Source organism: Balearica regulorum, chromosome 10 (assembly GCF_011004875.1).
Source record: "Balearica regulorum gibbericeps isolate bBalReg1 chromosome 10, bBalReg1.pri, whole genome shotgun sequence".
NCBI lineage: Eukaryota > Metazoa > Chordata > Aves > Gruiformes > Gruidae > Balearica > Balearica regulorum.
This window is the reverse complement of record NC_046193.1, coordinates 17,857,236-17,871,743: the sequence shown is the minus strand read 5'-3', so window position 1 is coordinate 17,871,743 and position 14,508 is coordinate 17,857,236. Positions and strand designations below refer to the sequence as shown.

General features: G+C 37.1%; 1 protein-coding gene across 2 annotated transcripts in view; it reads left to right on the top strand.

The window, feature by feature from the left end:
* SUCLG2 (succinate-CoA ligase GDP-forming subunit beta) overlaps nucleotides 1-14,280 on the top strand; it is a 130,688-nt gene extending 116,408 nt beyond the window's left edge. Inside the window, exons 10-11 of one of the 2 annotated variants that reach the window (XR_012837059.1) lie at nucleotides 4,977-5,184; nucleotides 12,322-14,280. Coding sequence is in view for 1 of the 2 variants with exons in the window: in XM_075762395.1 (XP_075618510.1) it covers nucleotides 4,977-5,097; nucleotides 12,322-12,437 (237 nt within the window). In the remaining variant the exon portion in view is untranslated. The remainder of the gene's footprint in view (nucleotides 1-4,976; nucleotides 5,185-12,321) is intronic. The other variant, XM_075762395.1, reaches the window with a different exon arrangement.
* The last annotated feature ends 228 nt before the right edge of the window (nucleotides 14,281-14,508 follow it).

The following is a 14,508-nucleotide window of genomic DNA, read 5'->3' as shown; positions in this document are numbered from 1 at the left end:
TGTAGGTTACAGCCCCTTTACTTTCCCCCCATGCGCTGGCAATACATCTGCAGCCTCCGTGCTTGTGTCCCAGCATCCCGCAGCGTCAGCTTCCCCACGTTCTTTGATATGTTTGAGCGATTTGAGATATTGCCCTTCCACTGGTGTTTCTCACATTGAAGGAAGGAGAGAAGAAAAATGCCTGTCAGTATGCTGTTGGCTTGCTTTTCTTGTTTCCTTTCTGGCAACCTAATGGTTTCATTTGGTAAAATAATGTGGGTTTGCAGATACAAAATTAGACCCCGCTGACCAGAAGGATTGGGAGACATGATACACGTTTTATTTTAAAATGCATTATTTAAAAAATGCTCGAAGCCTCCATGCATGAAAATGTTTGCCAGCTGTACCATGCAAACCCACTGTCTTCCATGTATATGTGACCTGTGGCATCCTGGAGAAGAAAACTTGACAAATATAGTGTGCTTCATACTGTCTGGGTACACTTTTAGCTGATGAAAGAGAGAGGAGTGGTCAATAAATGAATTTAGTTAGCTTGAAATGTAAAGGTGTTTTTTTTTCAGATTTCAATCAAAGCAAACTGTAAGCAAGTTCTTTACTAGTGTAGCTTTTAATTTGCTGCAGATGTGGTTTTACTGACAGCTGCTGAATAGCTCGTTTTCAACTAACTGGATTGTGTTTCTGAGCAACAATTTACAGCAAGGTCAGAGATTATATTGGTGATTTTATAGTAATATTTATAGTTCACTGTGTGAGTGTTCATGCATCCATGTGTGCCTATAAGGGAAAAGACGCATACAAAGTCACAAGGTGTGCATCTGACGGTATTAATAGTAGGAAAACTGTTGCAACTCTTCCCTGCTGTCATCAGATGACGTAATGTGAAAATGAAAGAGAAATAACAACTTGCAAGTGTCAAGTTTTTGTAGTCTCTTTTTGTGTAAAGAATTTGTGGTGTTAGTGCGGACTCTGAAGGATATTCAGCAGACTGGAATGCAGCGGCTGCAGACAGCGAGACGTCCTGTGTATAGATTTATAAATGAGCTGCAGGAAAGGTGGAATGCTTTATAGGTGATGCCTGTGTTAATCCTTAAGTGTATGATGATCAGATCTCAGTGTGCATTTTGTTAAGGCAAAGAACAATTGAGAGGGGGGAAAAAAAAGAAGAAAATGTAGTAAATGCACATACACAATATCTTTTTTTTTAGAGTGCAGGCAGGTATGTAAAGCTGCTTCTGCTGTACGTAAAATGCCCTTATTTGTGTGAAACCTGACAGCCTTGTGGATTATGTTGGTGATCCAATACAACTCTAACAGTAATCTCCTAGCACCGTTACTGCGGTTAGTATACAATTACACTCATTTGGGTGCGTTTTTTTTTGGTGCCAAACATTCAAAGCAGAATTGCAGGCTTTGTCAAGGCTCACTTTAACAAAAAGTCACTGTAGATGAAAACTGTTAGTTTTATTAATAAAGCAACATAGATTTTATATAGATATAGCTATACATAAATATATCTTATTTCTTAAATAGAGAAAAGGCTAGCTGTGTGTCTGCATATATGTTCATGTCGTATTTAGGAGTTGTGGGATTAATGGGTATTCCAGTATTTGCAAAGATTCAGTACCATAACTAGCATCGTAAGACAGTGATAATGTTTCTATCACTTTTGCTTCCCAACATTGGTGCTTAGACCTGGCAGACTGCAGGTTGTTACCACCACTGATGGTGATGTCTTCATGCTATCGTGGGTTCCCTTGTTTCTCCAAGTCCATAATCAGTTGTGAGTACATTCGATGGTGATTTCACATCTATCAGTAGTTTCAGTGGATGGAAAGAACCTAAGCTGTGGATATACTGCTATCTTTAGTTTCCTTAATGTTGCTGAAATACAAAATAATTTTATAAGGCATGCTGTTGGATAAAAATGGTTATTAGAATAATCATGCTATCAAGTAACCTGTCTTGTATGTAGACAGTTTGCCCTCTCCTTAATGTGTCTAATAGTCCATGTGCATTAGATACTGAGCATGTTAATATGTAATGGTTCTGGTATACGATAGGACATTTGTTTTTCTTATAGACTTAAATAATACAGAGATTGTGCATTCTCTGTGCACATGAAATACTGAAAAACCTTTTCATCCATCTGCTGGGTCTGAATGTTAAAGTTCTTTCAGCTGGAAATGCAAGATCTAGTCAGGCTACAGAAGCATATATAAACAATGTTCACAAATTTCAGCAGAGTTAAAGTGAATCTCAGCATCATTTGGACTGATCTTTTGGCTTATTTGGAAGATTACAATAAAACCTGAGATTGAATTCTCTACCTGATTCAGTTCCTTATTGATTGAATCCTTTTAGACTCCTCTGTAATTTAACAGTGTATTTTTATTAAAGCCAAGCATACAAACATCAATTATCCAAACTGCATCTAATTTCCTTCAACTTTTTTTTTCCTTTTGCTGCCAATGGATTAGAAGACCTGATTAGAATTCAGCTTGAAAGCTGAAAAGCAGATCCTTAAATGAGAATGTCTGCATCAGGAATTAAAATATCTGTACTGGGCATAAAATCCTCCTCTTTATCTCTAATAATGTAAACACGCTTGGTTAAGTTGATCTGTCGCATGCCTGGTGCAATGTCCCTGAATTAGTAGCGTGTATTAGAAAAGTGGATCAGTGTCCGTGGCTTGTCCTGCTGATAGAATACATCACTAGTATATTTTAACATCAAAGTTCTTTGCCTAGCTGTCTCATTACTACAAGGGTTAATGTGATAAGGGTTTGAAGGGCTCGATTTTTACTTTACGTATTTTCACCTCCTAACACTGAGAATGTTTGCATGTGCACAGGCAGCAGGAACGAGGCAGAGAAGGGGCCTTCTAAGGTTTCAATAGGTTCTACAAAGTTAAGGATTTTATAACAACGCAAAGGTGAAAAAAATAATTGCAATGGCATCACCGACGTAATATCCAGAAAACCTTAGACTCGGAAATGCATGTGTCATTAAAGTGTTGTCCCATGTCTGAACTATAAGAGAGTTACAAAAATTAATTAAATTGTATGTTTTGATTCAACTGGATTAATAATTTCCCTCTGATACCTAGTGTGCTCTGCCTGTGATGAGGAAGCCATGCCATGAGCCGTATGCAGGCTGTAACTGTGCAGGCTCTATGAACTGGAGCAGTTGGTGTCATGTGTACCGAATCACCGTACCTAATTTCAGAGGGAGAAATTTGGATATCAGGATTTTTAAGGGAGTTTATTATTAATTATTGTTCTATTTATATAGCGTTAAACTGGTTTTCTGCTTTGAAAATACACGCAAGAATTCTGTTTATAGTATCAGGATGCCCAGAAGAGTGAGCTAATCTTAACTGGATGACTCCACTGCAGATAGTAAGAGGAGAAAAATAGCAGGGGCAGGCAGCATCCTAGCACATCAGCGCTGGAAAACTAGATGAAAGAGTTGGTATCTAATACACTGTGTCCTGTATGGTCAGGTGGGAACTGTTGTGGCCACTTTTGGGCAACATCATGAGAAGTCTTGGAGGTGGGAGCAGCAGCAGGTGATGAGAGATGTCAACGAGGTAGTCCCATTGCCATCTTCATTTTATGATTGTTCTGCTAGCATTGGAGTTCTACAGAGCAATGTAAACACAGCATATGTTTACAGTAAGGGATGCTTTTGCTGTCCAGGGTACTGCTGAAGGATATCTGTGAGCTGATTTCATGTGGGAAGCAAAGTATTTGTTGAGATTTTTTTCTTTTTATTGCTGCATTGTGGATGGCAGTATTCCTAACAGTGGTGAGCTTTCAATCTGTGTGTGTGACTGCACATCACAGGAGTTAATTGGCACGTTTTGTCTGCAGAGAAATATTAAACCCGATTGTGCAGAGCTATAAACATGCGTGACTGCAGGGAATTTTGTCAGTGCTGGTATGAGTCTGGCTACCTGGAGGTGGGCAAAGTGAATCTGTTCATCTTGTGCAATGAGTTAAGCATAATTGCGATTGACATCATGCACAAGTGAAATCCAGTGATATTTCATTCCTTCAAACCTAATCCCCTCTTTATCTTGTCTTCTTTTGAGTCAACATGATTCTGGCAAAGCTTGTTTGTGACACCCAGTGAAGCTTATTGTAGAGTACCTCGAATGTTGTGGATTAGCCCCACTATGGAATTGAGAAACAGCATAGCTGCATCTGTGTGGTGTGTCCCTTGACTTAATAAGCCACAGTGGGAAGCCTGGGTTCAATATTATACTACCTTACAAGTGGAAAGAAACCATAATAATATCTTGCATGTATTAAGGTCTTGTATGTTGTGAAAGATAATTTAGTTGTGAATTGGGTGCAGGAATTTCAGTTTTCAGAACCTGACGAATAACAGTTTTTTGAGGTTATCAGTTAATCTGTTGTAATGAATGTTCTTCATGGCATGCCTCTTCTTCTTAATTAGAAGGGATTTTTACTTCTCTTTATCGAGTCAGGGCAAGTATATTACCTTTTCCTCTGTACTGCTCATGATAAAGTGTGTATCCAGATTGTTTTGTGAAGTGTCCATGTGAATATTTCACTGCATGTGCATCTGCACATTCATACACTGTGTCTTCTCTAATGATTTTTCAATACACTAAAAAAATCCAAAATACAATTGTTTAATCTCTTTTTATTTACACTTATCAATAGAAATTCCCCTTTTCTGTGTAATAATGTGTTTATGACATTAATTACCATGCCAGTTTAGACCAGGGCAATTAATCACTGCTACACACTACAGAAACAATAGACTCAGAATCAAGTTCTCTGAGTACAGAGGTGAAGCTGGTACCTTCTATAAATGAGAACCTGCCTGACAGAGGGGAATTTGGACCCTGGTTTGGATCTTTCAACCTGTGTTTATTTAAAAAACAAAATAAAACAAAAGGCAAATTTAAAAATCCACCTGTTTCCTATTCTGTTTCATTCCTACAGGTTGAAGCAATCCTTGTAAACATTTTTGGTGGGATTGTGAACTGTGCCATTATCGCCAATGGAATTACCAAAGCCTGCCGAGAGCTGGAGCTGAAGGTACCTCTGGTGGTCAGACTGGAAGGTGAGTGCTGATGGTTTCAGACAAAAATCATCCCTCAGGTGCACAGTAATCCACTTTGGCTTTCTTCCATCTCAGAGCTCTAAACAGGTTAGTCCCACACAATAAGAATATGTCTAATTCTTCATCCATAGCGTGACCTGAAGTCAATAAACTCTTTCCTTACATATTTCTGTATCCCTGATCCCTTGTGGTACTCACAGCAATAACATTTTGCAATGAAAGCATTATGGTTTTGCTTCTAGGATTTGCAATGCAAATGGGAATTATTTTGATGAAAGTTTCTGTTTACTGGAAGGTATTTCTTTTTCAAATGATTTTTTGCTGAATGCAATTCCATTATTGCTAAACCTGCAGCAACATACAGTTTTCTTAAATTTACTCCAATATCATAATTAAAAGAAAGATGTTAGAAACAGTATTTTTGAGAGAGAGATTACTGTAACATATTCTTCTGCCCAAATATCCAGTCCAATTAAAATCCATTAAAAACCAGAAAATTTGGTAATGGTAAGGAATTACTTTTTTTTTTTTTTAAACTACATCCAGCATTGTTAAATTGGAAACAAAAAGGTAATAGAGAGGTAAGGAAGAGGACTTTTTGGCAGTTACTGGCTTTAATGTAATGGCAGATTGAATTCTGTCTCTAATTTCTGAGAAGTACCTTGAAGGAGGAAGGGAGATTCTTCTTCTGCCATTGAATTAAAAAGTGCTTTGATTGTCATCAGCACCCAGCTCTGGTAATCTTAAAACATTTCTTTTTTGCTAAGTAAGTTTGGAAAATAGAGTTTTTTCTAGTTTTTTGTTTGGTTTGGGTTTTTTAAGGCCTGTTCCTCAAAAACATCAATATTCATGTTTGGGTGTGTATAAAGAGCATAAAATGTCCTATCACTCAGCGTTGGTGGTGAAAGGAGGAAATGCATCCCTTCATGTACCTGAGGTACAAAACAAAGGTGGTTTTTAACACTATGATAAAGGGCAGGGGGGAGAAAATGTTCTGAATACACCAGGCTTTTTCCTTTTCAAAAAAGAAAGTTACCAGGACTCATGAAGACACAGATTACTCCTTTGGTTAGAGGGGTCCTTGCTTTGCCTTTCATGAGAAAGCGGGGTTTTCCATCCCTCCTCCTCCTGCTACACTGCACATGATACGTAGTTCACGTCAGGTGAGACCACAGCCTGTGTCACATGCAATTTTGTCCTGTAAAAGTTCTGCTGTGCATTTCACTGCAGGGTTTGAACGCTTTCCAGAGCGTTTTCTTGGTTTAACATGGGTAGGCTTTTGTTCTGGTAAGTTCAGAAAAATGTAAATACTCTAAAATGGAAGATTTTGTTTGGATGATGCAGCACCACTGAACACCTTAAGAGAGTAAATAGATAGTTTAATATGGATGAAGGAAAGACTGATGGATGTTGGTTAGAAGCAGGAAAGTTTCATAATATAAAATCTCGTTGTTTATCAGCTCTAGGCAATGTTGTTTAGCTCTTTGTCATAGCTAAAAAACTTCTCCTGTCTGTCATAGCTGGGAAAAAGTTTATCTGTCAGATCTGCAAGACTTCTCATCTATTGTAGATGTTGTTTTTTAGGTGAAGATATTGGAAAAGCCGTTAGTTTTCCTTATGAACAAGATAGTTACAAGTCATTTCTATTGCAGTATTTGAAACCAGTATAAGAGAAACAAGAAAATCAACTCGCTCATTTTAAACTGCAGTCTGCTAGATCTGCCATTGGGTTTTCTTGGCCTTTCTCCAGTACTTTCAATACTTCCATGATTGTACACAAGTAAGGGTGAATATTTTTTTTTTTTAATGTGACTTCTGGGAGATTGCAAGAGGCAAAGCAGTCCTGGGCTGAACGAGGAGAGTCCTGGTGGTGCTACTGTACCGTGGAGTTTGTCTGGAAGAGGTGGTGTGGAGCAGGAGGGCTGCTGCACAAAGCCCTGCAGAGGCGACTGCATAGTGCCTGTTCCTCTTGTGCCTGCAACCTTTGAGAGCCGTGTGCTGCTTCATCCACAGAGACCGAAGCTGAATCCTCAGAACGTTAAACACACATTGTAATGCAAACATCTTTTGTTGGTCATCTTCCTATGATCCCTCACTCTTTACTAGGTTTGCAGTAATGCTTCTCCTAGACTAGCTGCTGACTCCAGAGATGACGATACTGCGTTTTCTTTAGGAAACCCTGTCCCAGTATAATATGGCAAACTATCTTTTTTGCATATCTCAAAAGTTTTTTTAATTCCTTCTCTTATTCTTAGTGTTGCCCATCAATTCATCCTAACCAAAGAGCTATGATGTTTACAGCCTTCAGAGGTTGTACTTGGAAACTGTTAGCTTGTAAGTCCTGCTTTCTCTGCCTCTTTAATCACCCAACCAAGCAATATATATATATATTTGGTTCTTTTAATCTTTCCTCAGAAATCAATCCCTCTGGATCCTTAATCATCTTCCTTGTTCTTCTTTGAACTAACTCACACCGGGTTATCTAAACATATAAGGATTTTGAATTAATAATGAGTACTATGGAAGTCATAAGGTTACCCAAGACTTTTTAAAACATCACTGATAATATTTTACAATTCAAAAGGAGAAAAAGGGACAAGCACTGGTTTGGATTTCCATTTTGAACATTTTTCCAACAGAAGGTTCATGATTATTCCCATAAATCTAACAGATTTGTGACCTGCACTTTAAAGACTCTTTGCTCGCATGCACTGTATTACAAATGTCTTGATGACTAGAGTTTTAATCAGTCAAATCTGTCTTGATTTAGCAGGATTCTGTGGACGAATCTTTGTTCTCAGTTGTATAATAATTACAAGCTGTTTTACCAGTGGATAAAGAAAGGATTACTCTCCTCTTTGAAAATGGTAACTTTATAATTACATGTATTTACTTGCCTTACTGATAAGGCAAGAACTCACCAGCTGAGACACAGGATTATTATTGTTTAAAAGGCTCATGAACAAATGGAGAAACCACATATTCCAAATTTTATCTTTTAGAGATGTAGAAAACTATCTTCTGCTGGTTTTATGCAGCATTTTTCCCCTTTAAAGTGTAATGAACTTCAATTAAGTTTTGTGAAATCTAACCAGGAGAGCTGAATGGAAGTCAAACCTTGTTTCTCATTTATGTCGCTCAGAGTTAGATGAAGAGAGGAAAGAATAAAAAAGAATTGTGAATTGGATGTCCTCTTCCTATGCTAGAAATTTTACATTCTCTTTCTTTCAACAAATTCATTCTGTGCTTCTCTGGTCATAGGACAAGGAGAATTGGGAGGATTTAGAACTGCTTAATATGTTGAAACGCTGCTAGAAGCAAGTTGGCTTTTATTCAAATGTCTGAATCCAAAATTTCCTATTATATTTTCAGCCACATGATTAGTCATCTGTGTTCTTCAGAATCGAATGATTTTTTTAACATATTCAGAAATCTTTTACACATAAGTGCAATTTTGCTCCAATTTGTATATCTTGCTCAAAAATATGATCTTGTATATATGCCTGTGATATTTTTTTTTTTTTTTTTTGTATCCCAAATTGCCCATCAGGAGAGAACAATGAAGTATTTCAAAGTCACATTTAGAACTTTATTCTTATCAGCCTCTAAAGACATCTTCAAACTCATCCCTTATTCTCCAATACCTCGGTCTTTGAGACCTGAGAGGCTGTGAGTTCCTAGCCTCTGGGCTAGCAGAAATGACATCACCTGGATCCATGCCGAGGGGGGGGAAATTTGGCTCTTGATAGGCTCATCAGTGTAGCATATCAAAGTTGAACCATTGCTCTTGATAATGTAACATGGTCACAACGTGTTCACATCAATAATAATTTTCAGACAATCTGCATATTGTGAAATATTTTGTCATAGCAGAATGTTTTGGGTAGATCAGATTATTCTTTACGTTAGTCTTCTATTTGTTAGGGTATACCAAACATATACTCCCCTTATATCTTATTTGCTTGAAAGGCTAGAAATGGCATTGCAGAGTCTTGCATCCTCTCCAGCCATCAGCATTAAACCGATTTAGCCTGTTCCTAATGGTTTTATGACAGTGCAAGTGAATAAATGAACATTATCAAAATCCTATTGGAGTATGGTTGGGGGTGTTTTATTTATTTGTTTTCAGTCAACCTATGCAGGCCTCTTGACTCATTTGTAACAATGTGTGCTGGTATAATCTTACAATTTATAGAAACATGCTTAGATAGAATATTTATTACTACCATTTTTGGGTAATGAGTTGAATAGATTCGCTTCACTAGTGACAGCAGAGATTTCAAGGCAATAGAAGTGTAAATGTGAGGGATTGCATGTACACAGACCAAGAGGTGGTTGCAAAACCCAGGTTTCAGAAGGGGAGGATATTTAGATTAAAGAGCCTGAAAGTATTTGCTGATAAAATTATATCTTTCCTGGTTTTCCATGGAGTGTCATCGACAGTAATATGTGTCAGAAGGAAACAACTTTTTTTTCATCAGAAAGCCGTTCCTCTATCAGGAGTCAAGTTAAAAAACAAACAAACAAAAAAAACCCCAAAAACAAAAAAAAAAAAAAACCCCAAACCAAACAAATGAAGAACAAAACCGAAACAACACCCCCCACACACATCCCCCCAGCAACAACAACCCAAGCCTGACAGCCTTCAGTCCTCTGAATTTTCTCCGTTTCTCAGTTGGCTGCAGTGTCGGTGAAGGGCAGGTTATTTTGAGAGCCTGTGTATGGGATTCTGTTTACAGTTCTCTGACACCATCCAGTGGCAGGAGGTTAATGTTAGAACAATGGGATTATTTAGTTGTTTATTTTAATGTCTGCTGCAATAAGCTTATACCCTTTGTAGATTCTTAAATGTTTCCAGTGTTTTCTGAACGTTTAGTTTTAAAACTCTTACCTCTGCTTTTAGGAGGATCTCGTTATCATGTCTGTATGCTCTGTGTATCTGAAATACTTATCACAATGGGATAAAAAGCTATCATTAAAAAAAGAAAATTGCAGCAAAGGAAATCCTTGCTGAAAAATATGTTTAGTTGTATGGCCTGCCTATAAAACAGTTCTTTATTTAATAAATACAAAGTGTACCCTTACTTTTTTGACTGCAGCGGGGGTTTTTTCAGCTTTCATATTTTCATTTGTCTGCATAAACTCCCCCCTCCCTTCTTCGTGGGCTGTGTTTTGTATTGATTTTGTGATGCTTGTCAGACAAGTGGTGTGTAGAGCAATCAATGCAGCGCAGAATAGATCCAATGTATTGTTCCCACTCTGACCTGTTAGTAAATTAATACTGGCCACTTAGTGAAGAGCAAAAGTTAGTTTTAAATACTATGTGGCTATCACAAACAGCATAATATTTTGCTCTGTGGAAAAACTTCTAGGAAAATTTTTCTCTCTTTCCTTTTTTTTTTTCCCCTCCTTTGTCTTGTAAAATCCTATTTAAGAGATCGGTACAATCTTGCCTGTTTTAAATGTTTATCACACCTGTATCTAAATAATAGATAAAACCTTCAAGACTTGATGGGAATCACTATACAAATGTGAGGAACTTAACAGAGAAGAGAACCTTTGTAATGCGTTCTGACTTCCCTGTACGGTTCTGTACTGGCAATTAGCAGCTTCCACGTTACATTATTATAGGATGGTTGAAAAAAAGAATCAAATATTATGCTCTTTTTTCCCCACAGTATTCTTTTTTCTGTAGGAAAAGTCCTGTACAGTTCTGGATGTTACTATGCAACCAAATCCCCCTTCTGTCAGAGATTTCAGATGTCTTTGACCTTCCTACACAAGTCCCACAGTGTGTCTTCTGCATGTCGATGGGAAGCATGACCTCTTCTGCCAGGGCTTTTAAGCAGCTAGCAGATGGGGTCCCACGTTCCTCTTCCAGACACCTGCCTCTCCTATCGCAAAGTGCTGGGGCCTGCTGCGACAGAGATGTCTTTGGTCTCTCGGTGCTGGGAGTGGGAATCCTGACCTCAGCACACTGTTGAAAAAGACTTTTGAATTTCTCTGCTTCTGCTGTACAATTTCAGACGTTTTGTAAAGTCTGCCAAAAAAAGCAAAATCACCCTTTAAAATAAGCATTCTGGAAAGAGTATGCTCCTTCCTTGGTTAATAATTAAGGATATAATTAGAGTATAGCTCCAAATATAATTAAAATTCATTTTGCTAGGCCTAGGAACTACAAAGTAATTAAGTATTTTGACATGGCAAATGAACAAGGAACTTGATGCAGAGGGGGGGTAGAATTGATCCTGAAGAGGATCAGCTCAGGGTCTTGTGCTTGTGACTAGTGGTGTGATCCCAAAGAGTGGCTCCCACGTCCTCAGTGGGATATCTGACTCCAAGTGCTTCTCTGGTGCAGAGCGTATCGGTGAGCAAAACTGTAACTTGGCTTTGCTGGAAAAAGCTCTGGAGAATTTGTGGTTTCTGTTTGTCTTTTGTTTTCCAACAAGAATCAGCTAAAGTAAATGGGAAGGTGATGCACTTGTCTCTTATACATGTGAAAAATATGCTTTCCTGAATTTTTTTTTTTAAATTTATGTTTTTTTTCCTTTACTATGCATGTAGTTGGCTGACTAAATTTGAGCTCTTTATGTATGAAAAGGAGCACTTGTACTGTATAGCCATACAGTCTCCTTTGACGTGGGATAATTTAGTGCAGCAGCAGTGGAGGGAACAGTGCCATGCTGAATGCTTCAGACACCTCTGTGTCCCCCTGTTTTAGCAGAAAAAAGCGTATTCAAGAGCAGCTCAAAATGAGTTAGATTTTTCAGGATTACCAAAATCTTTGTCTTTCAATAGCCCATTTTGCAGCTTTCAGATAACATGGGTGAATTTTGTTGTTTCAGAGTGCTAATTAGCTGTACCCGCTTGTTGTTAATAAATGTGTTAAATCTTCAGAGTATCTTAAAGGCCTGATATGTGATCCATTATCCACTGCTCTTGCCGGATGTCCCGACTGACTCTGGTGGATGTTGGATTGACCCCCTAATCTTCTCAAAGCCCCTCTTGTAGATGCAAGTGCTATTACCAACTGCATTGTCTGTCAAAATTGTTATTGAAAATAAGAGTTCGTTCTTCTCAACTCAGTCTAAACCACTCATCGAATCTGTTAAAGTGAAATGATGTGAGGTTTGAAGCATTAACTGCTTTTATAGAGATTTAATAGAAGATGCTCATTTATTCATTAATATTAATTAGTAACTACAGTCAATGTTCTTATTTAAGGAACAAATGTTCACGAAGCCCAGCGTATTCTGAATGAAAGTGGACTCCCCATCACGTCTGCAAATGACCTTGAGGATGCAGCAAAGAAGGCGGTGGCTAGCGTGGCCAAAAAATGACAACTTGAAGATTATTCTCATGGAAAGTGTATGTGTTTCACAAGGTGTCATTCCTATCGTTATTTCAGAGAGGATTAGTGGAGTTTTTCTAAGCAGTCATCAGACTGGGTGGACTTAATTTGTGATACATGGCAAACTCAGGCCATAGGCTTGCAAGTCAGGCTTCAGAAATTTTGCAGCTACATTCTTGAAAAGTTTGGTCAAGTTTGTTACTAAGTTTGGTCATTTTGTTACTCAGAATTGTCGTAAGTAATACTTCACTTCATAAAGATCTGTTTCTTCTTTCCTTCCAAAATTGTCACTGATAAACTCATGATAAGATACAATAATTGCTAATTGACTTCTATAAACAGGATTGTTCTTTAATCAAACACATGTAGTTCGCCTAATTCACAATGTTTTCATTCATTTTTCTTATATTGTAAAGAGTCAGCAAACTAATAATGGGTTTATATTTTTTATGGACTTTTACAATAATGTAATAAATTGTGCTTACAATATCTATTTTTATTCAAATGAATAATGTTTATTTTCTTTTTTTAGAAATCACACATTTTGCCTTAAGATGATTTTCTTTTGTAGATGCCAAAGTATACCTCACAATAAGAAAAGGGATCGAACAATTGGGAGTGAAAGGACCTTCCATTCTTATACTGTGCCTATAAGCCAGCAAAATGTGATTCATTTTATTTTCTAGTTTTTGGAAATGAGGTGCAGTATTTCTAGGTGTGACAGTGCCATACATAGAGCTTGAGGAGGACGGGTCTGCCACTAAGAAAATGGCTGCTAACTTTTTTAAATAACCTCTTTCATAAGTATGTCACTGCTGTGAGGTTTTAAAATAAGATGAGAACCTGAAGCAGTTTTCTGTCAGGAGCAATTCTTCAATTGATTTAACTTCCAAAAACTATTTCTGATTTATTGGGAATAAAGCACAAATGAACTTTTCCATTTTTAAAGTATTTGATTTCTCAGGCATCACTAAAAATACAAGAAAAAAGAAAAAAAAAAAGTAAGTTTCAGTACTCAGATATTGCCCAAGATTTATTTTGATTATATATTCTTTTGTAACAGTCAAAATTCAAGCTGTTAGTTACACAAATCATTCATTCAGGGAACAGAAGACAATACCAAATGGCTTGTGTAACTAAAGAACTCAGTACAAATCTCACTCAGCGCAGGAATTACATGCTGAAAATCATCAATAAATTTGAACAGTGAACAAATGAGTGGATATTATGATCTGGTCTTGTAAATGGGCAGAGAGGTAAAAATTTGTCTAATAAATTCTTAATTGTGATTTTTGTGTGGCTCTAATCAATACCATGTTCTACTTAGAAAAATGTAAATAAATTTTTCTTGACATTTCCATTAAAACTGTTACATTAAAAATAAATTATCTGCACTAATCTCTGGCTCTTGACACAAATAGTGTAGATAGGTTGCTATCATCAATTACTGTAGGATTTTCTTCTCCATTCCTTTCTCTACATATTGCTCAAGGAAAAAATGTATGACCATTAGTATAGCAATAAATATGCCACTAGGTATGTACTTATTGACTGAATGAAGAAGGGTGTCGTTAGCCGTTCTCATGAAGGTGCATAGAAGCACACTGCTTTGAAGGAAGAAATGTTTACCTCACCACAATAAATAAATCACACTCTATATATTTTAATACCGGAAATAGAAGCATTCTGTGGAAGAACTGTTTATGCAATGTTGTCGCACACTGTGTATCTAACTTCTGGTCTCAAAACAATTTTATGTGTACGTGATTATTAATCTGCAAAGATTAACACTATGTATACCGTTTTGTCAAATAAATGTAAAAGTGAACCCATTTAATGACTTTGCGCTTTCTGGAAAATAGAAAATTGTTTAATTTGTCTATTGTTTTCTGTGTTCTTCTATTCAGCATTTTGTTACAGGTAGGTGAAATCAAATGCATAGGAATTTAGTTTCAATTGGGTAATATTGGCATACTCTCATATACGTGCTTTTTAACTAAAAAAGTAATTTTTTTCATCTCTCTCTATATATATCTTTTCTCATACAGGCTAATGACAGT